Source organism: Astyanax mexicanus, chromosome 14 (assembly GCF_023375975.1).
Source record: "Astyanax mexicanus isolate ESR-SI-001 chromosome 14, AstMex3_surface, whole genome shotgun sequence".
NCBI classification, from domain to species: Eukaryota; Metazoa; Chordata; class Actinopteri; order Characiformes; family Acestrorhamphidae; genus Astyanax; species Astyanax mexicanus.
The window spans coordinates 17,710,088-17,722,234 of NC_064421.1; the positions used below are offsets into that span (position 1 = coordinate 17,710,088).

At 36.3% G+C, this 12,147-nt stretch overlaps 1 protein-coding gene across 2 annotated transcripts in view; it reads left to right on the plus strand.

The window, feature by feature from the left end:
- si:ch73-242m19.1 (chromosome unknown C6orf183 homolog) overlaps window positions 1-12,147 on the plus strand; it is a 20,838-nt gene continuing 8,691 nt past the window's right edge. For both annotated transcript variants that reach the window (XM_022672997.2, XM_007251982.3), the window contains exons 1-18: window positions 1-95; window positions 256-385; window positions 503-706; window positions 1,715-1,907; window positions 2,134-2,237; window positions 2,326-2,526; window positions 2,613-2,734; window positions 4,449-4,677; window positions 5,307-5,509; window positions 5,682-5,834; window positions 5,973-6,066; window positions 7,017-7,207; window positions 7,349-7,460; window positions 7,547-7,596; window positions 7,728-7,904; window positions 8,701-8,818; window positions 11,554-11,716; window positions 11,795-11,933. In XM_022672997.2, the coding sequence (XP_022528718.2) occupies window positions 518-706; window positions 1,715-1,907; window positions 2,134-2,237; window positions 2,326-2,526; window positions 2,613-2,734; window positions 4,449-4,677; window positions 5,307-5,509; window positions 5,682-5,834; window positions 5,973-6,066; window positions 7,017-7,207; window positions 7,349-7,460; window positions 7,547-7,596; window positions 7,728-7,904; window positions 8,701-8,818; window positions 11,554-11,716; window positions 11,795-11,933 (2,438 nt within the window). In that variant the 5' untranslated portion in view covers window positions 1-95; window positions 256-385; window positions 503-517. The remainder of the gene's footprint in view (window positions 96-255; window positions 386-502; window positions 707-1,714; window positions 1,908-2,133; window positions 2,238-2,325; window positions 2,527-2,612; window positions 2,735-4,448; window positions 4,678-5,306; window positions 5,510-5,681; window positions 5,835-5,972; window positions 6,067-7,016; window positions 7,208-7,348; window positions 7,461-7,546; window positions 7,597-7,727; window positions 7,905-8,700; window positions 8,819-11,553; window positions 11,717-11,794; window positions 11,934-12,147) is intronic.

Genomic DNA, 12,147 nt, shown 5'->3' on the forward strand with positions numbered 1-12,147 from the left:
ATGATTAATGATTGAACATTTCAGGAATCCAGTGCCAAAGTTGCCAACTTACCTGAAAAAGAAAAACAGAAACATACTAAAAAGAAAAACATCTGGTAACATTTATAATAATTTACATTTGATTTTAAAATATATATATATTTTTATTTTAAGTTAATGCCTGTGTATTAGGTTAGTGTAGAAAATTACTTAATTTACTTGAATTACGTGATTTTCAATATGCTACTTTCGATTATCCTAAATGTTCCCCTACAGCTACAGTAGTTGTGCTCGGCTCCTTGGTTTGAATGAAGATATTGAGGATGGTTCTAAAGACCCTGCCGCATCCAGAGGAGCGTATGTGTCTCTCCTTTATTTGCGCCATCTCCGGATCAGAGAGCTAAAGGTTAAGTATGGATCGCTACACTTTTTATTATTAATACATTTTTGGCCTTGATCAACACAGTATAGTTCTGGTCTGTGACTTTATAACTGAAGCAGTGTTGTCCTCCTGTTGCTGTAGCGTACCTGTTTGAGCATGCTGAACTATCTGCGCTCTGTGGAGAAAAGGCTGGCTGTGGATACTGCAGGACTTCAGGTGTTGGGGGGTGTACAGGAGAGTAGTGTGGAGGAAAGCACCTGGATGAGTGCAGCTCGAGGAGGCCGTGGGTCTGCAGGAGGCCTTGGTTCACATCACTACATCTATGACACCCCTGCTGACTACAAGGTAGCAGACCAGCACGATTCGCTGGGGGCAGAACAAGCAGACACTGGTTGCTTCAAAACAGGTGGTTCAGGGCACTGATGTGGAAATGAATAATTAATTCACCAGAGTTGCAAAAAAATCTAAAAGGAATACTCCAGTGTTTTTCAACTTCACATGGTGATAAATGTGACGAATATCTTTGTACTACTAAAAACTTTATGATAAACTCCAGAGTATTTATGTAATATTGAGTCTAAAACTCCATTATGCTAAGACACTTTAAGAAAATACCTGTTTCTTCAGAAATAATAGTTATTAAAAACAAGCGTATCATTCTATTGTTGTGATAACTGTTTCTTCTGTCCAGGGAAGGAAGTCTACTAGATTTTAAAGCATTGTTTTGAGGTTTGATGGCATTCAGAGATAAGAGTGTTAGTGAGGTCAGGAGATTACATAAGCACCATCTAACCTCATCCCCAATTTCCCATCCCATCCCAAAAGTTCCACTGTTCTAAAGCTCAATGCTGGGGGCTTTATACCCCTAATTTGATATGTCTGGCATAAGGCATGGTGCCAGTAGGTTCATATTTATTGGCTTCAAAGAGTCATTTTGTATTGACAATAGAATACTAGACAAGCTATGTGTGTGCTTCTGTGTCAGCAAAGCGGTGCAACTAAAAGTAGCTGAATGCATTCATTAGAAGGGGTGTCTACAAGCATTTTGTACATATAGAGTATATCAAAGGTGTTAAAGGGACAGTTTAAACTGCAGCTGCATACTTAATCTGTGAAACTTTAATAGTTGTATAGATTTCTAATGTCAGATATTTTATAATAGTTATCAAACTGTTTATATTTCAATAGAGAAGCTGGTATCCCCTTTAAATTGAGCTCAGAATTATGAACACTACATTTATATCAGTATTTAGAGTTCATATTTATTCACATTTTATCCAGTAATCAACAAGTAAGTTTTGGATGTTAAATTTGGGATGTTATATATTTTGGTTTACTGATTTACTTTTTCAGGTACATTGCACAGAGTTCATGGAGTTCCCTGAGGTGGAGAATCTCAGTGATTACTACAGCACTGAGGGTCAATATATCCACGTCCAGGATCAAAGGGGCCTTTACATTGTGTATGACACTGCTCTAATGGACCTAAAGGAGCTTGAAAACACAATGCTGCTTATAGCATCACATTACATCAGCAGATGCAGAGGTCAGACAAGGCGGTTCTGTCTGTGTTTATTGAATAAATGTTTCAATAGAAATCATATTTCTGTCACCAAAATACAGAAACAAAATATATCTAGAACACTTATGATCAGTGATACTCTCACTTGCAGGCAGAGAAAGGATTTCTTAGGTTAACTTAAGTTAAATGAACGTGTGCTGTCTAATATTGTCCATACTTACACTGCCATGAATTTGTGCAATACTGACAGAGAATTCCAGTAGAGAACTAAAATCTGAACAGGACGTGGATCGAGTGGCTGTTCTGCTGGACATCTGGACATGTGAGACTGCATTCCTGGAGCATAAAATAGAGGTACTGTTAAAGAAAGTATTTCAAAAAAGGTTGCATATACAGGATAATCAAAATGTTTACCTTGCCCTTGTTGATATTCTTTTTACAGCTCTTGAATTGCTACTTTGAAGCTTACCACCACATCATAGACCCAGAAGAGCGATTTAGTTTGGCTCAAGTAATTACAGATATAATGCACAGAAGACCTCGTCTGAATTTGGAAACAGAGTATTTTGTTCAAGCCTACAGGCAGGAGGTGGCCTGTCTGCAGAGCCACCAGCAACTTATCAAACTAGTTCTAAATTCTCAGGTAATTGTTTATTTTATTTTTTGCTGATAGTAGCCATAATAGCTGTGGCAGTTGTGTAAATCTGTAACCATGTTTCCTTTTGTTAGATTGATAAGCAGCGTGAGTACCTTGACCGGATATGGAGAGGGGAGAGGAGGAGCTGTCCAAATGAATATGGCTTTCCTTTAAGTTTTGTCCCGAAACAACTGGTGTCAGTAGGTGGAAGTAGGTAAGCATTAGGATAATATATGGAGAACACTCTGAACGCCATGTAGTCCTGCAAACATGCATGAGTCCACTGTAAACCATTGAAGTATTGGTTCAACTGCACCACTTTTTAAGTATTGGATTGGAATTACTTTAATAATGTTTGAGAAAGTGTACTTGCAGTATTTGACTACTGTGTAAATACTTACTTCTTGTGTGCAGACTAAAAAAGAAATAGAATCGAGTTTTAAGCTAAATAAACAAAATTTAACTAGCTCAAATCAACTAAAATACACCAGAAACACAACTTCCTGTCTGTAGAACGGAGTAACATTTTGAAAGTATTTGATAGTATAAATATAGATTTCTTAAGAGACTTTTGTGGTGTCATTTGATAACCCATTAATAAACTTGTTTTTTAGGACTCTTTATGCAAACCCAAATTGACTCTTTTTATGATTTTGACTTCCTATTATTCCAGAATAACTTATGATACATATGCCATTAATAGGATGGAAATGGTTCTAAAAGGATTTTCAAAACTGTGATTTGAAAACAGTTTGATTTTTTAAGGACAAAATCTAGTTTATACTAAACCAAATGGACACTTTTACTAGGTTTGGCATCCCATTAATCCAAAATTACACAGTAATATCACTTTATATGTACACCCCTAATAATATGGAATGTGTTTATCAAGGTTTTTATGGTGTCAATGAATAACAGGTTTATTTTCTAGTTTAATAGGACTCCAAATCTGGTTTATACTAAAACCAAATGAGCCTGTTTCCTAAGGTTGGTATCTGATTACGGCAAAATGATATCACATGATACGTATATAACTAGTTCTATAGAATGTGCTCTTTAATGATGTCATTTAATAACTCTTTGATTTGTAGGTTTTATAGGACCCAGAATGTGGTTTATGCAAAACAAAATGGGCCTTATTTTCTAAGTTTGCCATCCTGTTACTTCAAAATGCTACACTAATATCACTTGATACTTATATGACTATATCTATTTAAAGTGCCCTTATTTGATAACTATTTGAATTATTTGTTTTAAAGGACTCCAAAACATGGTTTATGCACAAGCAAATGTTTTTTCTAGGTTTGGTATTTCACTACTCCAAAATTATACTGTAATAACTCTTGAAACATATCTTCTATACATGAAAATTAGATATTTAAGAATTTATGCTGTGATACGGTAACCCTTTAATTTTTATGTTTTACAGGACTGCACTTTGGTCTAGTATTTTTACTGGAAACATTCATAGACTTTGTAATATTTCCAAAATGTTACATTGTTCTACAGATAGGTAGTTGTGTTTCTGGTGTATATTAGTTGATTGGAGCTGGTTAAATTCTGTTTATTTAGCTGTAAAACTCGTTTTTGTTGCGTTTTCAGTCTCTGTGCACGAGAAGCGCGAGCTGCTGCTCCCTCAGCTGCACCGTGCACGCGCATGCCTAACATGAAAGATTCCCTTGTTGTCATCCTTGCACAGCATCCTATGTTAGGTGTAATTCAAAGAAAACGCAGATTGGAAATAGTACATATATTAATGACCTTTTTAAACAAAGTATTTTGTGTAGGTGGCACATGTATTCTCACTCTAAAGCACCTTCTCTTACCTTTATTCGAAAGAGGATATTTAAAGAACTGCTAAGCCTGAAAGACAGATGACAAAGTTTTGTGATTTGTTTTATAGCTTCTATCTGTGTTTATTTTTGCAGCCCAGCCCTGAAGAATGTGTATCTGCTAGAGCTACACCCATCCCTGTGCCTGGCATCTGCAGTGTACTCTGCTCTGGAGCAGGCCCATGCTGACCTGTGTCATCTGTATGGGGTCAGGAATGTCTCACAGAGAACTGGGCTGGAGCACAGGATCCTGAAGCAAGCTCTGATCCACTGGCCCACCATGGCCACTCCTGGTGCCTCGTACAGCCCACAGATCCAGAGAGATGTATGTCATTTTTCTCAGCACTTGTGCTAGTCGCATCTTTTGCCCCACATAATTGTTGAATAGTTTCAAATATTTACTATTTTCAACATTTTACGTTCACAGAGTTCAAAATATTATATGATACATATAAAATTGTTTTAAGCCTTCAAATATCTTTATTCACTGAAGTGTGCTAATTTGTTTTATTAGTATTGTGTGCATAGGTTACACAGATAAGCCAAAAAGTATGCTCTTTACCAAAAAAGGTCATTTTACTAGACAGATTATTCTCCTAAAAGTTGTATGTAGTGTTTGGCACAAGCTTGTTTGCAGCAGGCGTTTAAAGTCCGTTTAGTAGTGAAGTTGAGCTGCTATTGACTTGTTGTTCTAGCACATTCTGTAAGTAAACACTGCTCCATCTTGGTATATCTCCAGGAGCAGGAATGAGCATCCCAAGTAACATAGTCCAGACCTTAATTTGCTGCTGTTACAAGATATTAGTCATCAGCATGTCATCGCTGTCTAAACAATGCCTTGTATCATCAGTGTAGATAACTTTCGGATCATATTTATTAGTCTATTTATTGTGTAATGGTTGCATGCATGTTATATTGTTTGATAATGTATATTGTACTGTATTGTCTCTATAGTTGTTTTCAGATGTGTTAATTGAGGACCCAACCCTGGTCCGAGAAATCGGCCTCTCTGTTTTGAAGTCAGCAGAGGAGCAGGAGCGGAAACAGGGAAGAGAGAAACAGATTCTGGCAGTTGAAACATTTTCCAAACTTCTAGAGCTTGTCACTCTTCGCCACCGCATTATTGAATCAGCTTCAGAGACGGCGCACCTGTCACAGTTGAGAGATTTACTGATAGATTAACTGACAATGTTTTATTGAATATTTTGCAGTTGCATTTTCTTTTACCAAAGGATCAGATTTAAAACGGGTTTATTGTTTTAAAAAGGCTTTTTGTCTTAAGCAGTATTTTCTGTAAAATACATGTTAACACATTTTTGTGTATTCCAGATTATACAAATCACTTACTGAGAAGATGGGTTTTGATGAATTCCATCTTTATATGCGGCCAGTGCAGTTTGAATTTGCAGGGAAAAAAGAGATCCCCAAACAGCTCCCTCTGTTTATCACAGCTCTACTTCAGGACAGCAGTTGTGTTGATAGGTAAGTAAACCAGCTTGTAACTGCTGTAAGTACTTCATACACCTCAAAGACTTCTACAAACACAAAATGTATATGTTTCTTGTGTATCATCATACTTATAACTTTTGCATTGTTGACACATGGTGTATTCCTTTATAGGTACTGCCCACCTGGCCTTCCTCTCGGCATTCAGGAGCTTGATGAAAACCACATAGGAAAGTTCAGTTTCCGGACTGAAGATGCTGTGATAAATGTAATAAAATGCAGCTATACACTAACATGCCAAAAGTCCTGTGATAGCAATATGTAAATTTATCATATGTGGTATTATAGCTTATCTTGTGAGTAAGGTAAAACACTGGCCATCATGCTCATTGCAAGGTAACATGAATTATCAGTTAGAGCATGGCCTAATAGTGGGTGCAGATGGATGGGGCATTCTATTTCAGAAGTTGTGTACTAGCCCTCTTTAAAATACTTGAAAATAAGATGCCAATATTAACAATTTAGATATTTGACAACATTTTGATCAAATTTTTATTTAGTGAATTCCAAATGAAAATTGTTAGAATATTCTTTTTTCTTTTATATTTGTGCTACGGGGTTTTAATGGGTGATGCTAACTGTTTTCCATGCTTAATTAATGGTTGGTGTTTGATAAGACAGGTGGTGCTGTGCTGGTAAGATTTGCATTTTCTGGGGTTTGATATGATAAGTGGATTATTGCTTTAGTTCACCCCAGTCTTTAGTTATTGAGCTCAGAACATAAAGCATCAGAATGCAGCTAGTGACCTAAATACTAGCGAACACCAGTGGAGATTGGAGAATGTTAAGAAGGATTAATTACATTCATTTAAGTCCGATGTTTGATATCAGAATAATGTTTCTGTGCTGATTAGTTACTGTAAGTTCGGCTGTATAATATAATATGTGTATGATGTATGTACATCACTCTGCTCTTCAGTTATTCAGATTTTTAGCTTTTCTAGTTTTGTGTGTTTTAGTGCGTTTTCTGTGTTTTCGTGAATTATTCTCTAATATCATGATCATAATATCTGCATCGCAGATTGAGATACAATATTGGTTCCAGTTGGCATGTCAGTGTATTTGTATGACCAATCTTTTTACATTCTGTATATATTGTGCATTCTGAGTAATTAAGTATTATTAGTGCTTATGAATTATGTGTGGGGTTATCTTTAGCTCATGAACCAGTCTAATTTAGAGAGTCTGCAAGTAGTGTTGGCCTGCCAGATCACTCAGAAGAATGCTGTGCTTGGAGCACTGAAGCAGACCTCCGTGAGCTTTTGGGCAGAGTATTCAAACAAATCTCCAAAAGCTGCGGAGTGTTTGACTCTGAGGGCATCAAGAGGCGACTCGTGTGCTCGAGACAGGTCAGTGTAAAATTTCACCACATTTTATATTTAAATTAAATATGTTCTCTATATATTGATAACCCTTGTTAGTCATAAACTTTTTATTTTTAAAATAGTAATGGTTTCTGCTGAATATCTGAACATGAATTGTTGATTCAGGCTTGCAGGTGCCTTTGTGTCCATCCAGCTAGAGAAGACCCATCTTCGGGATGAAATGCTGAACTCGTTTGTAAAGAAGAAAGAGCTAATGAGTACTCTGATGTCAAATCCAGTATGTAAGGCTAGGTTTTATAATATTTTTTTATTTTCAGATGAGCATTTGTAGTAGCTTACTTGTCATCTTTTATTTCTGTACAGGAAGAAGTATTCAAAATCAAGAGGAAAATGATTACTGAATTCTGTCAGAAGTATGTGCACGTTCTTTGTTATAATTTACACTAATTTAGCCTTTTTAGTTTATGAGTCTATATGTTGTTAGGTCTACAGCAGCTACCAGACCATATCAGGACTATACATTTTTTTTTTTTTTTTTTTATAGATTCAGTCTGGTGATGTCTCAGTGTTGTGTGAGGAGCCAGATTATTGCCCTTTGCTACAGTCTGACTTCACTGCTGGATCAGCTTCCTGATATTAGCCAGACACACTTTGTCATTGGAGAAGCCGGTGAGATCCAGAAAGGTGCAGACGAGGAGAAGGGTTTTCAGCATGATCCCAGGTAATAAGAGCCAGTAGAGCTGCTGTTAAGTACTAGAACTTTAGCGTAATTGTAAAATTGAATAGGATATATTAGGGATGTCCCAGTAAGTTATTTTGCCTTTTAAATCTGAATCAAATTTGAGTGTTCGCCAATACTGGTTTTGTATTTGTATAAATTATACAGCCACTTTGTGTGTGTGTATGTTGTTTACTGACTACTGAAGTGAAATAATGGTTGTATAGGTATTAGTGCTATGATTTGGGGTTCTGTAGCATGTGCATTAACAGTCGCAATAGCCTCCACTCAGTAGGTTTCACAGTCTGTAAAACAGAACATTTTTGTTATAGTTATAGTTATATTTGTAAATATAAAAATGTAATAGTTATATTTTATATCATATTTTTTTTATATCAGATATTATGTTCCAATTCAAAATAGTTCCACTCTGCAGACTCTAACTGAACTTTTGTATTTATTTTTACCTTCTCAGAACTCTCCTTCATGCTGTCAGTTTAGAAAATAATATCCATTAATGCACTTTGAGGCCAATAGATCTCACTCACAGAACACAGTGGCTGAAACACAGTAGACTCAGAACCTGAATGGGATTAAAATAGCCGATAGCCAATCAATTAAAATATGTCAGTATCAGCCCCGACCCCAACTGGATAAGATCAGGACATTCCTGGAATATATGTTTAAAACTTATGTTATAGTTTAGTAATAGCTACTGAATTTTTTTTAATAATGAGTCAGATTTAAAACACTGGTGGATCAGCAATGTGTGAATAATCTAGATTTGATTTTGTCACAGGACATTTCAGGTTCGTCCCAGGCAGCTTTTGTCAGCAGATGGAAAGACTCTCCTAAACCTGTGGTTTATTCCCCATTACACTGAGGTGCTCTTTATGTTCAAAACACTGGAGGAGAAGGTATGAGATGCATAAGCAGTTTCAGTACTTATTTGTGTAGGTATTGTGTAAATACCTCAATGTAGGGTATAGGACACTGTTTAACTTGCATGTTTTTCACATTTTTGCTAATATAGATTAGTAATTTAGAAACACAAATATTGAATTATTCTTGTGAAAGAATGAATATTTATGTTTGTTGTGTGAGTTTTGCATATATTTGTAGTAGGATTTGTCCATATTGTACAGAGCCCGGGAGGGGCCGTGGATAAATAAATTATTAAATCGAGTGAATGATATAGCAGTCCGTGCTCACGTTTTCTTTAATTCGAGTGAACGATTTGCAATCCGTGCTCACGATTTTTTTTAATTCGTGCTCACGATTTCTGTAATTCGTGCGAACGTTTTTCTATGCGCAATAAGACAAGAAGCTCGGAGGGAAAGGAGCATTTTTCTTTCTGGATGTGTTTCAGGGGTGCGGTGAAGATAATCAGTTATCTACATTTATAACCTGCTGATAATAATGCACTAGTGTTACAGTTAGATGTACAGTGTGCAGATTTTGCCGTGGTGGAATCTCCACAGCGCCTGGGGTAGAGACGACCGTGCGTCGGTTCCCCCGCCGCGAGACGCCTGCCATGTGGGTAGAGCGCACACAGTTCTTCGCGGAGCTTATTTACCAACAATATAGACAAATACACTCCATTCCATTCATGAATAAAGGAAACAAACATTTTACTGATGCGTGATGACGTGTGTGTGTTATTAACACCAAATCAAAACATGATGCAATGTGTAACTGTGTTTATTAATTTCTCAATAACGTTCAGCCAGCCTCCAAGAAAATGCACTCCTTCTTAAACCTGGTTACATCATTACTACTTTTATGATAGGTTTAATCTATATTTTAGTCATTTGTAGCAAAAAAATAAACACATAATTCAGAAAATATAGCTTTAACAAGTTTAAATTTATTATATTTTTTATTTGATGCTTGTGGCATGTTTCTGGGCAGGACACTGTGATTTGACAATAAGCAGATATTCAGGCCATTTTATCAGATATAGATTCCTAAAATAATTTTAGGAAACATATTGGAATAAATTATCAAATTGATCCAAATTATTATATGAAATGCCCATTAACTAAATATCTTAAAACATTGTATCAATAGTATTTTAGACCAGCTATTTTAATTTTATAGTGTTACATATTTAAAGCAGCTCTTATATGAGCCCTATAGCCAACTTTCACACATTGCATTAATTTTGTATTATCTTTATTTCTTTTTACAGTGTACATTTGGACCTAAGTCTTATAGCTGTATATTTATAAAATTATACTTCTGTACGTTATATAAGTGTTGGAAATAATAATTATAAACAGTTCCACATTGCATCATAATTCTGTTGTGTTAATAACACACACAGTCATCCTGCATCAGTAAAATGTTTGTTTCCTTTATTCATGACTGGAATTGAGTGTCTTTGTCTATATTGTTGGTAAATAAGCTCCGGGAAAACCTGCGCACGCTCTACCCACACAGCAGGCATCTCACGGCGGGGGAACCGATGTACGGTCGTCTCTACCCAGCGCGCTGTAGAGATTCCACCACCACGGCAAAATCTGCACACTGTAAATCTAACTGTAACACTAGTGCATTAATATCAGCAGGTTATAAATGTAGATAACTGATTATCTTCACCGCACCCCTGAAACAGATCAAGAAAGAAAAATGCTCCTTTCCCTCCGAAATTGTGAGCATGAATAGCCGAAGCCGTTCACTCAAATTACAGAACTTGTGAGCACGAATTGCAAATCGTTTCCTCGAATTAAAGAAAACGTGAGCATGAACTGCTATAACGTTCACTCGATTTAATTTTTTTTTTTTTTTATCCACGGCCCCTCCCGGGCTCCGTAATATTGTGTGTAAAAAATTAAATTAAATAAAAATAAATGAAGTAATATTTTTTTAAAATATGTGAGCGATTCTCGATGATCCTTAATTTTATTTTTATTCTTACATAACTTAAGTGTATTTGTAAACATAGAATTCCACTTAAAGTGATGCGCAAGCTATTGTTTCCTTACATCTAATTCTGAGACACTGATTTTTGTTTTTTTATGACTGTAAGCCATACTCAACAATTAAAGAAATTACGAATACCAGTAACAGCTTTTCCAAGCCAACTTTATAAATGCTTAAAATAGGTAACTCTGTGTAACACATCTATATAATGAGTTTGACATATTGAACTGAATTACTGAAATAAAGTAACTTTTCAACAATATTCTAATTTGATGCACTAGTATATAGGTGCTTTCCCATTAGGCGATTATCTGGTACTAGGTACCTTTTAAATAGAACCTGCTTGCTCGTGGTTCCACATGGTAAGCGCCAGAAAATTGTTACTCTATGCAATGCAAGTGGACAAACCTAAGATGTAAAACGGTTGTTACTGTGTCATTGCTCTGAAGATGACTTAAATACTCAGTGTTTTTTTTTCCAGTATGTTACATTTAGAAATGTATTTATTTGTGTTTGAAATGTGCAGAGGCATTTGGTCGCATATGTACTTATTCTCACATCAACAAAATGAATCATTCAACCAGGAGTGTCCAAACTTTTGAATAAGACTGTATATTTAATAGATGTTAAAGAATATAGTCACGATATAACCTGTGTGTGTGTGTGTGTGTGTGTGTTTGTGTGTGTGTTTGTGTGTGTGTGTGTGTGCGTGCGTGTGCTTGTGTAGGCATGTTGTCAAGCTCTTCAGCACACCCTGATGATTGTGTCAGCTCTTCATGACATAGTATTTTACCTGGTGAGCCTTGCTTCCCTGGGGAATCCAAAAAGATCTCTCGACTCCAGTGATGAACTTAAGCTCACTGCAGATTGGGGAGGATCAGAGAGCATCAGTAAGAGATTCACTGACTGAGATACAGAGTACAGATAGTACAGGTTTTACCTGCTGTTAATCCTTTTCTGTTACACAGGGGCTGAGCTGTGGGACATTCAGCAGCAGGTGGACTCTCTGTCTGAGCCGAACAGTCCAGAGGTTGTGGGACGATATCTTCAGCTGCGCAGGGAGGTGCTGTTTCTGCGCTTTGATGTGGCAGTACGCTGCACGATTCGGTGAGTTTGTGTTTGTAGCATGAAGCTTCTCACAGATCCCTAAACTCCCATAATGGAGAATGTAATTATGTTGTAAATTGTATGAATAACCATACATAACCTTGATTGGTGTAACCAGTTCACTTCATACTATTAAAATGAAACTTGTTTACATTAATTTGTTTCTTTTTTTCCTCAATAAGTAGGCTGTTTTTAACAGGACTCTTTCCCACCC